Genomic DNA, 17,529 nt, shown 5'->3' on the forward strand with positions numbered 1-17,529 from the left:
TGGCACTGGATTCTCTGCACCATGTGGCACTGGCTTTATAGCAGATTCACAATCAGGATAGGCGATTTTTGACTTTGTCTTCTTAAAAAACCCAGCAATTTTCTTACACAGAAAAAGCAGTCCAAGCGATGGTCTTGTGGCTCACGCCAAACCATAGGGACAGCAAAAGGCATTTTATACCTTTTCCCATTCAACCATTGTGTTAGTCCAACGTAACACACATGACAGCAGATATAGGTGCCCAGCTTTTATCCTGATCTTCAATTCAACATCCAAAGTATTACTAAGCAAGCAAATCTCACCCTCTTGATTAGGTACTTGTGTTTATCACATGGGGTATATTTGCAAAAAATGTAGCAAAAATTGTTCGGGTTTATTAACACAGCTGGTTCTACTCATCTTTACCTCAAAACAGACTCACTATCGCCTAGCTGTACTATCCAAAAGGATGGTTTGGCACTCGCAACAAGCCCTTGCTACATCTCGCCTTATTTACCTATTTCTGATGTTAACTCACTGACTTGCCCAGACATGCCCAGCAGCTGCTGGAACATGCATGCCACCAGGGGGCGTGATTCAGCGAGGTGGCAGCAGACATAGTGGTAACTGCAACTGTTATAATCTTCACATAAAAACTCATTACCCAATTACCGACCATTTGAACAGCTATAGCAGGCCTATGCCTTGGAATCTGTACGTGATAGGCAAATTCTGAGTTCAGATTTAGAATCAGCACTCTAGATATCATGCAGATATCAAGCAGAAATTAGATTTTGATTGGCAGAATTAAGGAATCACCTGCCTCCAGTGGTAACACAAGATTTGCCAAGATCTAACACAGCAAAGAAGGTTCTAAGGCTATGTGCACATGTGCAATAATTGTCGTTGGAAAGAATCTTTCACAATACTTTCCAATGACAAATGACTGTACCATGCATGAACAAACACTGTACATACAGCATGGAGAAGGGAGGGGGAGAACGTCAGAGCGGCACTCCGCTGCGCTCTCTTCCATTATGATCAAGCACTGTACACACACAAGATTCCCATCCGATATCAGCCCTGAGCTGATTAACGGACGAGAACCATTGAACGTATGTACCTAAGAGTCTGCTTCTGGAATCCTTTCACACCAAAATCTTTATATCAATGGTCAACAAGTGTTATGACCTCAACAAGGAGGTCAACAATGGCAGAGAGAGATTAACTTTAATAATGGTTACAAAATGGCTTCCCTAACAGTGTAAAAGGAGGAAATGTTCACTTAATAAGCCATAATGTCAAGGGATGTAAAGGCTATAGGAATTCGACCTTCATCTAATTTCATATTTGCATTAACATCTTAGTGTACATTAAAAAAGAAATGAATTCCAGTGTAAATGATGTAAATCGAAAAACCTCAATTATCCTCATGATGTGGTGACTGAACTATTGACCAGACTTGAAACATCAAAAAGGTAAAAATTGCAATTTTATGAGATGAAAATGAAGAGTAATCAATTTTAAGATTAATGTTTTTTTACCTTCTGGTAGACATAAGCTTATAAACTTTTAGAATTATTTACCATAATCACATACACTATAGGATTCTGCTAATATAACTAAAATCCATCATAGTAACTTCTCCAATTCTCTAATACCAAAAACAGCTGAGATTGTTTTAAACTGATTTTCTAGCCCTGTACTTTTATGCAGATCTGTCCATAGTTTGCAAAAGTGAAGCACACACAATCCCACCCACATGGCTCACATGCCTCTCCTGGGAGACTAAAGCTACGTATTGGCTCAGGGCTGATACCAGAAGAGAATCTGGTGTGTGTACAGCGGCCATTGTCCATCGTCCCCCTCCCCTCTCCATAGAGCACAACGGTGTTGTATGTACAGCACTCGATCATGCATCGTGCAGTCCTTAGTCGCTGGAAAGGATCGTGAAAGATCCTTTCCAACAACAATAATTTGCACGTGTGTATGCAGCTTTAAAGAAAATATATTTATGATGTGCTGTCCTGTGGTGATAATTTGGTGTAAGGAGTCAAGGAACCACAGCATATGGCAAGGAACACAAGCACTTGCACCAAGGATTCCATTAATGGTATAGTATAATTCCCTCATCTGTGCCAGATGTTGCAGCTAGCATTTAAGAATGTGAGATCCAGGGGGAACTCCTACAAATGCTGACTAACCTACCCCCTGCCAGTGTTTTATAATAAAACACTCCTACTGAACAGCAATAGATGGATGTGTAAACAAGTCCTGAGGAATCAGAGGTTACTTGAATTAGGTAATAATTGTCTTATATACTGCCTGTGCTTTTCCAACTACTAAGTGAGTATAATAGTGCAAAATACCAGATCCCTGTAGTTTTCTATTTCTTTTCCTAGTAAGTTGTGCAGTGCCTGGTTAAAAGTCCCCAAGCCTGTGGGATGTTATGATGTGGGGATGCTTCAGTTGGTCAAGTCTAAGTCTTAAATTGTGAATGAGTGGTTCAAAGAGCATGAGGCCACCACAGAATCCAGACCTTAACCCCACTGAGAATTTTTGGATTGTGCTCACGCAGCTGTTTGACTCTCCTATCGATATAAGATCTTGGCAAAAAATGAATGCAACTTTGAAAAATATCTTTGGTCCTGCATTGACCTGCGTGTTCATTTTGACTAAAGTTACAAAACATATTACTACAGAATAGGTCCAAGGTAAGCTGGTAGCTTTGTCCCCAACTAATCTCTTCAATTTACACTGGTAAGAAATGCACAGAAAAGCAATTGAGGTTTAGCCACATCAGACCATCTGACAACAAATATATTCTTCTTTTTATAATACAGGGAACATCTTTGTCCAATTGCATGCTCCCATTGTGCACGTTTACTGCAGTTTGTAGATGACCCCCTGGACACACCCTGTATTATCTTGTAGATGACCAGATTTTGATAAAAGTGCTCATAAACGGGCCAACACTTTTGCACAAAATAACTTTTAGAAATTCCTCTGAACAAAGCATGAATGTGTAGATGAAGATGAATCATAAACAGAATTCAGGTAGATAAAAAAATATTGATCTTCAAAATTTTACCCAATTCTCTTGCCAGAAATGAAAAGTAAAAAGGTCATGAAATTGTCCATAAAAGTCAAACTTTACATAAAAATAGGCATTTTTTAATTAAGAAATCAATCTTGAAATTTATGAAACCGGCAAAATGTGACTTTATGGTGTGATAAAGCTATTTTAACATATCATAAACGATACAATATTGAAGCAGGACTAAACCACCTAGCAAAAGGGCTCTTTCCATAATATGCAATTTACACAATTTAAATTGCCCAATGGCCCTCCCTAAAGGACACTTGATATACAGATTAGACAAACCACACCAAACAGCTATACACATTTATAGACTAAACATAAGAGATGCAAGGCAGACCAACAACCAAGCCTAAAAGAGACCTTTTTTTTGTATCTTGCACACCATTTCAAGTTTATTGGCAGGAAAAAAAACTTTTGTACAATATATGTATATATTTATTTTCCAAATTGAATATATACTATAGTACACAGCATGAAAAACAGACAATTGATTATAGATGTGAAAATGTTTGCTTGCAGGTTATTATTATTATTATTATTATTATTAAACAGGATTTATATAGCGCCAACATATTACGCAGCGCTGTACATTAAATAGGGTATGTATTAGGATACCTACCAAGGGGTAAAGCAAACTTTTCATTTTAGTGTTGGTTAGTCTATCACATCGTTTTCTTCTCACATTCTGCTTTTTCTCCATGAAAAACTGTAGTCAGTAGAGAGTCTGCATTCATTTTATAACCTGAAAACGAAAGCAACATCTGTACAAAGCGATATGTCCATCTTTCTCGCCAGCATCTAAAAATTTAAGTCTGTGGAATCACAGGAGACTGTTCTTCAAATACACTAAATGACCCAAAGTACGTAGACACTAATCCAAGTTCCCATCCAAAAGCCCAGAGCCATAAAGACATGGTTTGACAGGTTTGATGTGAAGGAACTTGAGTGTCCTTACCTTAACTCTACTTAAGTCTTTTGGGAAGAAGTAGAACACCAAGAGAGAAACAGGTGGTATTATCAAACATCAGAATCTGACCTCACAATTGTTCATATTTGGCTGATTGGCTAAAAACAAAAACATTTCAATATACTATAAAAAGCCTTTCAAGAAAAACAGAATCCATTACTATCACAAATATAGAGAACAATTTATTAAAACTGCCCAAAATTTTTCATTGAATGTCAATCAAGCTCATGTGGATTTGAAGAATAGGGGTCCACAAGCATTTAGGCCATTAAGTGTGCTATGAAGAACAGCAGCACAACCATAACCCTATAGATCGAAATGAAGCTGGAAAGCTGGTTAGAGCGTGTTTATTACAAAGAAAGAGCCATGACAAGCTGCACTTTTAAACATTATTGCATACCTTTGTAAAGAAGTGCTTGTGCTGCTTCCCTCGTTTTACAGGGGCCAGCATAATGTTTATGCAGTGCATTGTTTTAGATTCTACAAAAGCAAGAACTCCAGTGCAGGTGTCATTCCAGTACGGCCAATAAAAATGGCTAATGACTGTCTCTAGGAAGAAGAAAAGGAAGATGGCGCTGCCCTGCGATGGAACAGGGTGAGTTGAGCAGATTAGGTTCTGGATTAGGCCACTCACTGGTCTTCAACTTTAGCCTAATGCATAATCCGGACCCTGGAGTTCAACCTAACCGGTAAAATCCCCCTGCCCCTAAATGGAACTCTAAATATATCCCTCAAATACTAAATAACATTATACTTACTCTTTAAGATCAAGCTCACCACTAAACATCAACATCTACTATAATCCTCTTGTATGGGTAACTGCGTTGCCAATAATACTGGTGCGTCAAAATGCGCTTGTGAAAATGTGAAAATGGATAACTAATGGAAATGTTCGTGATTGAATTTGGCAAACCGCTAATTATAGAAAGGCTGCGTTGAAATGTGCCAAAGACAACCCATTACATCCTATGCTACTCCTTGAGATATCAGTATGAGTAGACATCATACTTAAAGAAAAAACAGGCAATGGGGTTCTATGTTCTATGTTCTGCACATTACATATGTTTGCCATATCAACACAGGCTATTCTTAAAAATAAAAGTACAGTGCTTGTGTACACAGAAACAAACAGGTAAATATGAAACGTGAAATATTTTACATACAGTAGTTGCACAGTGGCTCATCCCCTATTGGAATATATAGTCCAAATCTTTCTTGCCCAAAGCGATTACTGCTGTTTTTTTTCCTGAGCTACAACATAGTGGGAATCCTATGCCATGTAATCCTTTTTGTAAAACAATTAATGCTATACTTCCCTATCTGACCCAAACTATTAAATTTCACCTCTAAAAAGAAACAGAATAACATTCAGTTTGAATTGGCCGGCTTCAGGGAAAGTCATACAGTTAAAGTTTAGCTAAGTTTAAAGTCTTTCTGGAGGTATAGTGTGAACAGTGAAACCTTAATTCTAATAAAAAAATAACCTTTTCATTTTATATTCAGCTGCTATGACCTTCCACAATGGCAAATATTTGATTGGTACTTCTTTTTGGACCAATCTTTTCTAGAATTACTGTGCCCATAACCATGTGATTGGATACTCCACCAGAATTTTAGCAGCATTCCTTGCAAAAGGAGTCTCTTGTATAAGGAAAAACATCACAAAAAATCTGTCAGGCTAAATGAATGCTAGGCTTGTAGCTTTGTATGATTTTACCAAGACAGATCCCAAGATTAGAGTAAGGGTACATACACACGTTTTGTTTTTTGCTGGAACCGATCTTTCATGTTTATTTTCAGTGACATGTGAACAAACGAGTGCTGTACACCAGTGCAGACCACAACGAGTGATGCCATGATGCCGGAACCCACTCTCCCATCGCAGGTGTGAGTCTGTCCAGAGACACAACCCGCCCACCACCCTGAGATGCACATCGGAGATGTGGTCTGTGCCTCTGGCCGGTGCCCCCCCAAGCGGGTCCTTCTCCTGACCCCACTGGGGGATGCACTGGCTAGAGCCGCAGCCCACCTGTCAGATGGCTGTGGCCCCCTAGTGGGCCCTGGACAAGGGGTTGGGGCCCCCTGCTGTACACAACACCCTGTCCTGTTCAATGGAGTGGGGAGGGAGAAGGATGAGTAAGTGGTACCGCACTGTGATCCCCTACATTGACTTGCATAGCAGTTAGTCCCAATGGCGGATTGTTGAACATGTCACGTGACCGCTGTACCCATCAGATTCTTGCCAGAGATGAGCATGACTGTTCCTCTCCAGTGACAATTACATGATATGTGTACACATTCTAAAAGCTGACATTCCCATTGAGAAGGCATTTTCAGAAAACGCAGAGAGAGTCTTTAAGACATTCTAAACCCCAGCTTAATGCCAACAGATAAGTGCTGGGATTATTAACAAATTTGAAAAAAAAAATAGACCCTAAGGATCCAATATAACTCTTGAAGAATAATTACTCCCAAGTCTTTTAAGAATAAATTATATTTGTGAATAATACATGTCGTCTTTTTGGCTAAACCTGTATCTTACAATGAGCAGCAATTTAATACATTTACAATTCATATGAAACCTAATACAGACAATTTTCTGCACCTCAATGTGCTTTATAACATTTTAAATGGCCTTGTGTAACTTAATCATATCTGTAACAAGAGAACAATGGAGGCTGCTGATCACCTCTGTCTGGCTGTCATTTTCTTTATTACCTTTGCATTCACAAGATGCAAATAGTGAATCCAGAACTTGCTATCTGTGACCCTGGACAGCCAAGCAACTTGCATTTCAAAAGGATAATTCAGTAATTATAGCTTCCTTTTTTATTTTTTGGATTACCACTTACCCTAAAGATTAGTGTTTTTGAAGGAAGTTGTCAGGAGGATCTTTTTTTTGACCGACATGCATGGAGATGCTGCAGGCACATGTGAATGAACATATCCTGGCATGTGATTCTGCACAAGGATACTCCTGAACACATTTCTGACAGGAGGTAGAATACCAACATAAAGCAAGTTTACAATGACTGATTATTCGAACAAACAGAACCTTAAAAACTTCTCATTAATGGGATAGATGTACTCCTATATAAGTCAAGACAGTTAAAACCTACAGAGCAGCAAATAGAGAAAATGGAAATGTAATGAGATTTTCACAGAATGTAAAAAAAAATACTTCCATTTGCTGTGACCTTTGTCCTTCTTCTGGAAAGTTAAGTTGTACAGCTATTGCTGGGCTCAATACCAGTGTACAATAAGTGTGTAGCAAGTGAACTCTTTCAATTGTTATATTGGCTTTCCAATATAACCAACGCCTTCCCCTGATAGGCTTGGTGAGCAATGTTCAATGACAGGTCGCACAAAGTGAAGGAACAAGGTCAGAACCTAATAATTGGGTGCGATTCCCTCATTTGGTTTCCCAAAATATTTTAAGGATCTGCAACATACAAAAATCATTGCAGTCTACAAAAAAACTTGAAAATTTGGCAGATTTGCATGTTATCCCCTCCTGCTCCTAATAAGATTTTATTTTATTGTAAGCGAGGCTTCAACTGCTCTGCAAATTTTAACTTGACCTTGAAAACCAAATTACAATCCCTCTTAACAGTATCTATATATAGCAGCATATCGATTCATATAAAAATGCACATAACATCAACAAACTGCAAAATTAATACTCAATGTTCACAAAATACTTGGATCAACCAGGAGAATTTCTTATACTTTACGTGCTGATCTCTAAGTTGCTGACACAATATGCAAGAAACAGATGAAAATCACAGAGAACATTCATACATTAGGGATGTGTGATCTGTGGTACATAGATTCATACATTTCATTCTTTGTGTTTGACAATGGCAAGTCTTACAAAGGATACAGATTCCTCTGGTATTGTTCCTACTGCAAGGCTTAAAACCAGAGGCTGTTTATTTGGCCAGTTTATAACCATGACTTGAGATCACCAGTGAAATGTTTGAGGTCAATTCAATAAAATATGCAAGAAACAGCTAGAGAGTTAGGCTTAAAGGACACACATCTTCAAATGTCATAATGTACCATTATTTCTATAAATATTTTATATGTACCTGCTGATGAATAGTTTATATCGACTCTGCTATTCTCAAAAGACATTTGAAGGGGGCTGGACCAGGTCTGTACTATTCTGGACAGAGGTAGGACAAGGTCTTGTGGTTTTATTAGTAAGAAGTAAACTTCTTACTAAGTAAGAAAAAATATTACAAATCAACAATGTGGAGACTGATTTAGACAGCTCAACAAAAATACAGAGCTGTGAATTCATTAAGTTGTCTTATTTGCCAAAGTTATTATATCAACTTTATATATATAAAGACTGGAAGAAATAATAGCATTTGTCCTTCATATAATATGAGATTCTGTATCAGGTATCACTATTACCTCTGCTGTATTGTCCAATTACACTGCAACAAATAATGGAACACCTTATATACAGTACTACACTACACAAACATTACCTTCTGCTGCACACTTTCAACAAGCGCCTGCTTCATGTGTTTTGACTTCCACTGTCACAGAATGCTACAACCTGGACGGGTATTACCTCAAATCCCCACCTTCCCCAGTGTCCTCTCTTCTTTCCCTGCCCCCCTGCCGAATAAATGGCTCTGCAGACAAGTACAGTAGTTGATACCCCTGCCGTTGTTAACCACAACCTCCACTACCACCAATTCCCCACACAATTGCTATGTTGTATTCCGGCTTGCTCTGCATCAGGAGGTCAATTTGTAAGAGTGCTACTTTCTCCATGGGGGCCCCGCAGAAATTCCACAGGAGGGGTAGCTGAATAAATTATATTTCTCGGTACCTTTCAATTTGCACAAAAGTCTACCTGGGAGAAGTGACACAAAAAAAAACAAAGGTAGCATTGTAGAGCTGAAATATGTGCAATTAGTGTAATGAGACCTGAAGTTGTCCCTTTGTCATTATTTGATAAAAATTTGGAAAACTTTCCACTTCTTTGCTTTTGTCTACTACTTCTTTGTGTGTCTACTACATGAGGAATGAAAAGAGCAGCAATTTACTATTTTGTATTTAGCTACTTGTACATATGACTTTCTAAATGTAAGGAATACCAAGAAGTTTATATAAATTAAAACAATTTAAAAAGATTGACAGGTCGTACACATACAGTAAGTACAGAATATCAATTTGTCCTTTACACACAAACCTTCTGAATCTCAATAAGGCATGGGCACTTCATTGTCCACAAAGCGGTTAACCCAGTTTGGTTTTCCCCTCATGGCTAGTCGTTCTGTGTGCAAGATAGCTTTGTCTTCCTCAGCATTGACCTTATATCTAAAAATATTAGAGCAAATCAAGCATGAATTCATCCAGATCAATAAGGGTCAGAAAATGGGACAATGTGATCAAGCTCAGATCTGTCAATCCCTAGGAGATAAATTAAATCAATCTTCAACTGCTTATGTTCCTGAAAGTCTTTAGTGGGCACCCAGGGGCCAAACCGCTTTTGCCAAACTTCAGGTACTTAACATTTTAAAAAAGGAAAACAACAGTACAACTTAGGTTTGCAAAGGCAATGAAGATTGGGCTGGGCAATGTAAGTGCACTAGAGTCCCCATAAGGTACTGTGTAAGAAGGCAGTAGGTGTTTAAACCCATCAGCATTCACTAGCTTTGGCTGGGCTGACCAAAATAAAAATCATTTGCTCACTGGTACTCCAGCACTAATCTATGCTTTCACTTCTATTTCATTCTCTATATTAGACCCTGGTTGGCCAGAGTCTACTGTAACAGCTATCACATCAGCCAACTGTTCCCCTCTCCGGTGAATTCTTTGATGTTTAATAAGAGTTGAACAGTCAGTGAAGCTCTTCCCACACTCGTTACATGTATAGGGTTTTTCCCCCGTGTGGATTCTTTGGTGTTTCACAAGGGTGGAGCTGTCAGTGAAGCACTTTCCACACACTTTGCAGGAGTACGGCCTCTCTCCTGTGTGGATTCTTTGGTGTTTGATCAGGGTGGAATTATCTATGAAGTTCTTGCCGCAATAGTTGCAAACGTAGGGCCGTTCCCCGGTATGTATTCGCTGATGCTTCACCAATGTAGAGCTGTCGGTGAAACTTTTGCCGCATTCAGTACACGGGAATGGCTTCTCCCCGCTGTGGAAGCGCTGATGAACCACCAGATGTGAGTTACAGGAGAAGCACTTTCCACACACGGAACATGTGTATGGCTTCTCTCCAGTATGGGTTCTCTGATGTTTCACCAGGGTGGAGCGAGCGGCAAAATTTCTCCCACACTGGACGCAGGTGAATGGCTTTTCACCAGTGTGAGTGCGCTGGTGCTTGACCAGAGAGGAGCTGTCAATAAAGTTCTTGCCACACTGAACACAGTTAAACGGTTTTTCACCTGTGTGGGTTCTCTGATGCTTCACCATAGCTGACTTCTTGGTGTAGCGGTTCCCACACGTTAGGCACACAAAAGGTTTCTCCCCAGTGTGAACCCGTTGGTGTATAACCAGGGTGGAACTGTCTGTAAAGCTTTTGCCGCACTCTTGACACACAAAGGGCCTCTCACCAGTATGAGTTCTCTGGTGCACGATAAGATGTGAGTTGCAGGAATAGGTTTTACCGCACTCCTTGCAGGCATAAGGTTTCTCACCAGTGTGGCTGCGCCTATGAACAACCAGAGTAGAGTTTTCTGTAAACCTTTTCCCACATTCACCACATTGGAATGACTTCTCCCCACTATGAATCCTCTGATGTTTCACCAGATTCGACCTGTCTGTGAAGCTCTTCCCACACTCTAGGCAGTTGAAAGACTTCTCCCGGGTGTGGATACGGTGGTGCTTCACAAGATTTGACCGGTCAGTGAAGCTTTTTCCACAGACCGTACAAGAAAATGGCTTTTCTCCAGTGTGAATTCGCTCATGTTTCACAAGAGATGGGCGATCAGTGAAACACTTTTCACAATAAGAACAAGCAAAAGGTCTCTCCCCAGCATGGATTCTCTGGTGTATGACCAGGTGAGAGTTGTATGAAAATGCTTTACCGCACACAGTACAAATATGAGGCTTCCCTACTGAGTGCGTCTTCTGGTGCTTCACAAACCGAGCTCGGTCTGTGAAGCTTTTTCCGCATTCTATGCACAAATAGGTGGTCATCTCCATCACTTTACCAGTTTCAGGGTCAATAGCATTGAATATGCTGTAGCAGTTGTCCATCAGCCTAGGGCAAGGTACCTCTGAGTGGTCTTGTGTCTTGCAGACATTCTTTGTCTCTGGCATCCTGTCCACTTCTGCTGATGAAATTGAAGTCATACATGGCTCCCCCTTTTCATTAATCACAAAATCTGCACAAAAAAATGATATATAAAATGATCTGCACAAAAAAAGAATAATAATATTTCAAACAGAAGACAGTTTGCACTTTAATAGGTATTTATATAAATGCAGTGCTTAACCCAGAAATTTTTTAGCTGGGTGGAAAGAAATTGTAGGCTGGTGGCAGCCCCTGTGGCACAACTTCTCAGTAACCACCCAAAACAGCCGGGTGATTACTGAAAAGTGCCGGATGATGAGCCCAGCTAAAAGGGGCTGGGGAGAACACTGAAATGGATGAGAATAGATAATAACACTTACGTTTTTTTTCAAAGGTAACAGATTGATGTGTGCAGTTGTAGTAAATCTAATGTAGCCACCACATCTAAGGACTGGTAACTATACAAAATTGTAATTTTTTCTAGTTTCTTTAAGTTCCAAGGATGGTATTTGGCTCGGCTAAGATGTGGACATGTCAGGAAATTTTGTCAAATGTAAAAGATGAGCTAGCACGCCAAAAGGATTTGCAGAGCTTTATATTTCACAAAAGCAAATGCGCACAAAGATCTATGAATTGGGAACATTCCTGACTGCAGTACAATTGAACGTACGTTAAAAGCAAAAGTTAAAAAGACCTTTTCACCAAACCATTTGCTGCATTTATCATTTTTGACCTGTCAAATCCTCCTTTGTGTAGACATCCAAATGGACCAAGACTGTTGGTAGGTGAACCCATCTTCAGACTTCAAGCAGTCATCTCCCAATTCTCCTTTGCTGGACTACTAGCTGCTATGTAAAAACTTAGGGAGGTCTGGAGAGGAATAGCTGGTCCAGCAAGGACAACAGATACTTCCAGAAGATGTAATATAATGTTGCAAGTTAAGGGGAACTATGCAAAAGAAATGCCATTTATCCAGCATTGGTCAAGCTCCCTGGTAATTTCACACTGTACAAGGTACATTGCTAGAGAAAAAAGAATCCTTGCAGGAAAAAAAGCTGCAATTAAGCTTTTTTTAAAAACTTATTTTATTATTTTTTTGTGCCATGGTCTCCTTTAAAGACCCCTGTAGTGCATAAGGAAATAAGGTAAAACTAGGGATACTTACACATGTTAGATAGTTCTTGCTCGAGATGAACAATCATGATCATCCTGGGTAAAAAAATCTAATGTGTACAGCAGGGGTAGGCAAACTTTTATGGCCACTAGGCCATTTCAGGGGTGGGCGGGAGAACAGTAGGCCCACTCTGAGTCCCGCCCTAATGGCTCCGCCCACCACCAGGGAACGTCCCTCACCTACGTACATATGCATTGAGGAGTAGAGGGATTTCCCTTCAGGGAGCTTTCCCTTTTTACCGTAGGCGGCGGAAGTATCAATGCCGGCCGCGGTAACAAGGAGAGCAACAGCAAGGAGGAGGCACCGGAGCTCTGGTAGTCCCTGGATCGGCCAGGGGGCGTTACGCCGTAACAAACTACCGGCTAGGCTGTATCTGGCCTAAAGGTTTGCCGACCCCTGGTGTACAGCATTCCCCTGACTATGTCAGGGGCTTATCACTTAACCACTAACAAGGAAGGGCTGCTCTCTTTTTCATATGGAGGAGGACGCAGCAGGTTGACTCTCCATAGAGCAGAAGATCGCTGCCTGTACAGTGCTGGTCAATTCTATGGTCAGGAAAGATTGTTTCCAGCATCATACATCATACATCATACATTTGATGTCTGTACAAAGAAACAGCATTTACCTGTGTGCTAGCTCATCCTTCTACCTAAGGTGAAAGGTACCACATTCCTACCACTCTTCTATTTACAAATACCAGTGCACAAACCATTACTATCTCTAGATGCCTTATCCCCTTTTACACACAAATGTGAAAACACACCTTTTTTGCATGAAAGACACCTATACGACTCTTATATTACATCTCTGAAATCAGAGGACTCATTGAATAAAATTTAAAAATAAAAAAAAAATAAAAAAATGTAAAGGTTACAATTTTAGAATGGTACAGGATTTGGGTAAAAATATAAAAGAAACAGGCCCCTTGGGAGTGAACAAGGGTTTTCATAGGATTCTAAATGTAGAGGATTTAGATTTGTTAGCCCATCAGCATCCATCAGTTTGGGCTTCAAAGCTAAAAATAATACTATCACTTTGGCTAGTACTGACCCTACCACCAGGGTACAGCTATAACACCAGCCACCTGTCACCCTACAGTATTCTACCATGGATTTTTTTTTTGAGCTGGGTGTAAAGTAGCTGTAGAAGGATGGAGGCCGAGTAATGTGAACTAACTTTTCAGTAACCACCCAAATACAGCCAGGTGGTTACTGAAAAGTGCCAGGTGGTGCACTTAGCTAAAGGGGCTGGGGGGAAGACTGCCCTACCCTGGTGAATTTTTGATGATGTTCAATTATTGAACAGCATTGAAGTTTCTTCCACACTTGGTTCATGTATAAAGTTAATCCTCAGTGTGGATTCTCTGATGTTTCACCTGGGTAGAGCGGACAGTGAAGCCACCAGTGTGAAATCTTTGGTGATTGATGAGGAAGGATTTAGCAATGATGTTCTTGTAGCAATAGTTGCAAACATTGCCTGGTATGTATTTCCTGATGTTTCACCAAGGTAGAGCCGTCTAAATTACCTTTTCTGCATTCAGTACATATACATTATTCCCAATGTGGAAGCACTGATGGACCACCAGGGAGAGGTTACAGGAAAAACACTTCCCCACACACAATAAAAGTGTGTGAATCCTCTGCACACTGGCTGAAGGTGAACTTCTCATTGGTGTAAGTACACAGGTGTTTGTCCAGAGATAAGCTTTCAGTAAACTTTTTGCTATACTGAGCCAAAGCAAAACTGTTTCTCACCTTTGTGGGTCCTTTGATGCTTCACTAAAGCAGCTTTCTTGGTGTAGCGGTTTCCACACATTAGGCACACAAATGGTTTCTCCTCAGAGTTAACTGAATGATGTAAATCCAAGGTGGTGATGTCAGCAAAGCTTTTGTCATACTGTTCACTGGTGTGATATTTCTGGTGCACATTTAGGTGCGAGTTGCAAGAAGGTGCTTTACCACAATCCTCACTAGTGTGGCTCCGCAGATGGAAAACCAGTGCGGAGTTCTCTGTGAACCTCTTCCCACATTCACCACATTGGAAGGACTTCTCCCCGCAATGAACACTCTGGTGTTTCTCCATATTGGTTCGGCTCGTGAAGCTCTTTCCACACTCCAAACAGGTGAAGGACTTCTCCCAAGTGTGGGTACTGTGGTGTTTTAACAGATTTGAATTGTCTGTGAAGCTTCTTCCACAAACTGTACAGGAAAAAGGCTTTTCTCCGGTGTGAATTCTCTCATGTTTCACAAGGGAAGGGCGATCATTGAAACACTTTTCGCAATAAGAACAGGCAAATGGTCTCTCACCGCCGTGGATTCTCTGATGTATGAGCAGGTGTGAATTATATGAGAAAACCTTACCACACACAGTACAAATATGAGGCTTCTTTACTGAGTGCATCTTTTGGTGCTTTACGAACTGAGCTTTGTCTGGGAAGCTCTTTCCACAGTCAATACACAAATAGGTTGTCATCGTCATCAATTTACCCGTTTCAGAGTCGATGGCATTGAAGACGTTGTTGCAGCTGTCCACCAGTTTGGCACGAGGCAACTCAGGGTGGTTTTGTCTGATGCAGATATCCTTTCCCGCTGATATATAGTCTGCTTCTGTAGATGAACTGGACATCATACAAGGTTCTCCCTTTATATCTATGATCACTACATCTGCACACAAATAAGAATACAACAATATATAAGAATATTTTTACATTGAAGGCTGATTCCACCTTTGAGTATAAGGTTAGGTGGGTGAATTATTCATTAAATTTTAGATGTTCAGATGTTATCCAAGCAGCAATAAATTGTCAGTTGTTTGGGCTTGGCTGACCTTAGGACTAGATTTAGGGGTACTGTTAAGTTAAAAAGTGGGGGCAACTTCATGGTATGTTCAGGGCTAGTATTAAGGGCTGCATCAAGGTTATGGTTAAAGAATGTGTTTAGGTGATGGGCTAAGTAATGGACTTTATAGTAATTTTAAAGGACAAGTTCATTAAAATAAATCTGTTAGTGTATTTTAAAACATAGCTTTTTTATGTTAAAATCATCTTATTCGCAAAACAAGGGAAGATTAATAATCACATATGCTCAAACAGGTATGTTTGTATACACAGTGACCACTAACAGGCCTTTTCTAGACAAAACGTTCTAGCTAAACAAAGGTTATTGCATTTCCAAGGGCCAAAATATTAGGCACAAATTTTTCAACCTGTTTTACAGCAAAGTTAGAGCTGTTTCTTCAGGAGTATATGTGGTATAAGTATTACTGCATAAGAAAACAGGAAAAATAGATGTGTGACCCCCACCTCAAGGGGACGCTGTGTTCAACAAAATCTCAGACACAGGTAGATAAGATAAAGAATAAAGATAGAATAAATAAAAATAAAAAAATAAATAAAAATAGAATAGAGATAGGGTAAAGAAAATGGTGGACTCCTGGCAATTCAGGTGCCCAAAGCAACCTGCATACAGAGAGTCAACTATGTGCTGATAGGAAGTGATCTACATAGCGTTCGGGTGAGGAGTTAGCTAGATCTGAATAGTGCGGGAGGCCGGGGCAGAGAGAGATGGTGTTGTAAGCACTGAGGAGGTTAGAATAAGTTCATTTAAATACTGAATTTGTCTTTAAGGCTGAAGTTTGATCATCAGCATGCTAATGATATTAAAAAGAATCTCTTGTCGTCTTATTACAGTTTATGCAATTTCAGGACAGATGAGGAGCCTGAAAGGCTTAAGCTTTAAGGGTTCACGGGTTCAACTTGTATTGTTTGGTTAAGTCAAAAGTAAGGGCCAATTCACATAAAATTAAGTTACATGCACTGTGGTGCAATAAATTCTGAATGGTATACCAACACACATGTGTTGTTTGCTAATGTGTTGAAATGTAGTAAAAAATTGAGCCCCTATGTTGTTTGCATTGAGGTGCATTGCAGTCTATTCATTTAAAACCAACAGTGGGGCTGATTTATTAAAGCTTTTCAAGACTGGACAAGATAGATTATCATGGGCAATTCCATCCAGCATTGAAAACATTTGCCAACTATTAACTAATATTTTTTTAACAAGTCCATTCCAGATTTGCTTGTTCACTCGCGATAGTCTATCTTTTCCAGTTTTGAAGAGCTTTAATAAAGCAGGCCCAATGTGTTGCTATGCGTCCCGTTGAACACTTAAAAAACATTTTACGGCACAATGCAGACTTGTGTAATTGGGTCCCAAGGTATTAAGCTTGTTTGAAATTGTCTAGTGTGATCAGTTCGTTACTGAAGTTTTACTACATTGGTTTTAGATTGGTGTATTTTTTGGGAGGTCAAAGTCTTAGGCACCTGAAAATATTACATGCATATAGCCTGATGAGTATATATACAGAATTAAATTATACTTTTTTTTTTACCTTCAGATGAATCATCATCATCGGACATGGCAGTGTTCAGTTTGTCATTTTCAGATTCTGAATTTGGTTCATCTTCATAATACATATCAAGGGAAACCTAAAACAGAAGCACAGAAAAATATCTTAATGGGCCAGGTTTTAAAAGCATCTTCCTGTCTTGTGACAACCCATGCTAGTCACTTATAAACAACTTTGTTTCCTAGCCCATAGAAGTGTGTTACTGATAGGATCAGACGAACAAATGAAAAAGACAATTGCAGCCAATGCAGCCTCAGCATTTAACCCCCCTAGCATTCTAATTCTGTCCGTATTTCCACGCAATAAGCGTTACATTTTTTTGCATGGAAATTCATTTTACATCGTAGGCCTGTAATTCGTAGTTATTAAATTTAATAATGAACTTTATATAAAAAAAAAACACAAAAATCTTTTAAAATATAACTGTACAGTAACATGTAAAATATAATTATATATACATATTATATCAAGATTCCTTTGCTTTGGACTCAGTACAGCTATTTTGTATTGAATCCAATACAAAATTATTTGAATTTCCCGCCGCTCCTCCCGCCCGCACCAACACATGCACGGATGTCACCAGGAAACCCCGGAGATCGTCTCTGCACATGCCGGTAGAAGATCGAAGAAAAAAG

The 17,529-nt window shown here is 39.7% G+C and overlaps 1 protein-coding gene across 1 annotated transcript; it reads right to left on the minus strand.

Annotated features, from left to right (window-relative positions):
- Positions 1-6,527: 6,527 nt before the first annotated feature.
- Positions 6,528-16,972, minus strand: LOC140323053 (uncharacterized). Its single transcript, XM_072399795.1, has 3 exons — positions 16,877-16,972; positions 14,242-15,150; positions 6,528-11,404 (listed from the first exon to the last, which is right to left on the minus strand). The coding sequence occupies exons 1-3, from the start codon at positions 16,959-16,961 to the stop codon at positions 9,783-9,785; spliced, it is 2,616 nt and encodes an 871-aa protein (XP_072255896.1). The 5' UTR covers positions 16,962-16,972; the 3' UTR covers positions 6,528-9,782.
- Positions 16,973-17,529: the final 557 nt, after the last annotated feature.

The sequence above is a fragment of the Pyxicephalus adspersus genome, chromosome 2 (assembly GCF_032062135.1).
Source record: "Pyxicephalus adspersus chromosome 2, UCB_Pads_2.0, whole genome shotgun sequence".
NCBI lineage: Eukaryota > Metazoa > Chordata > Amphibia > Anura > Pyxicephalidae > Pyxicephalus > Pyxicephalus adspersus.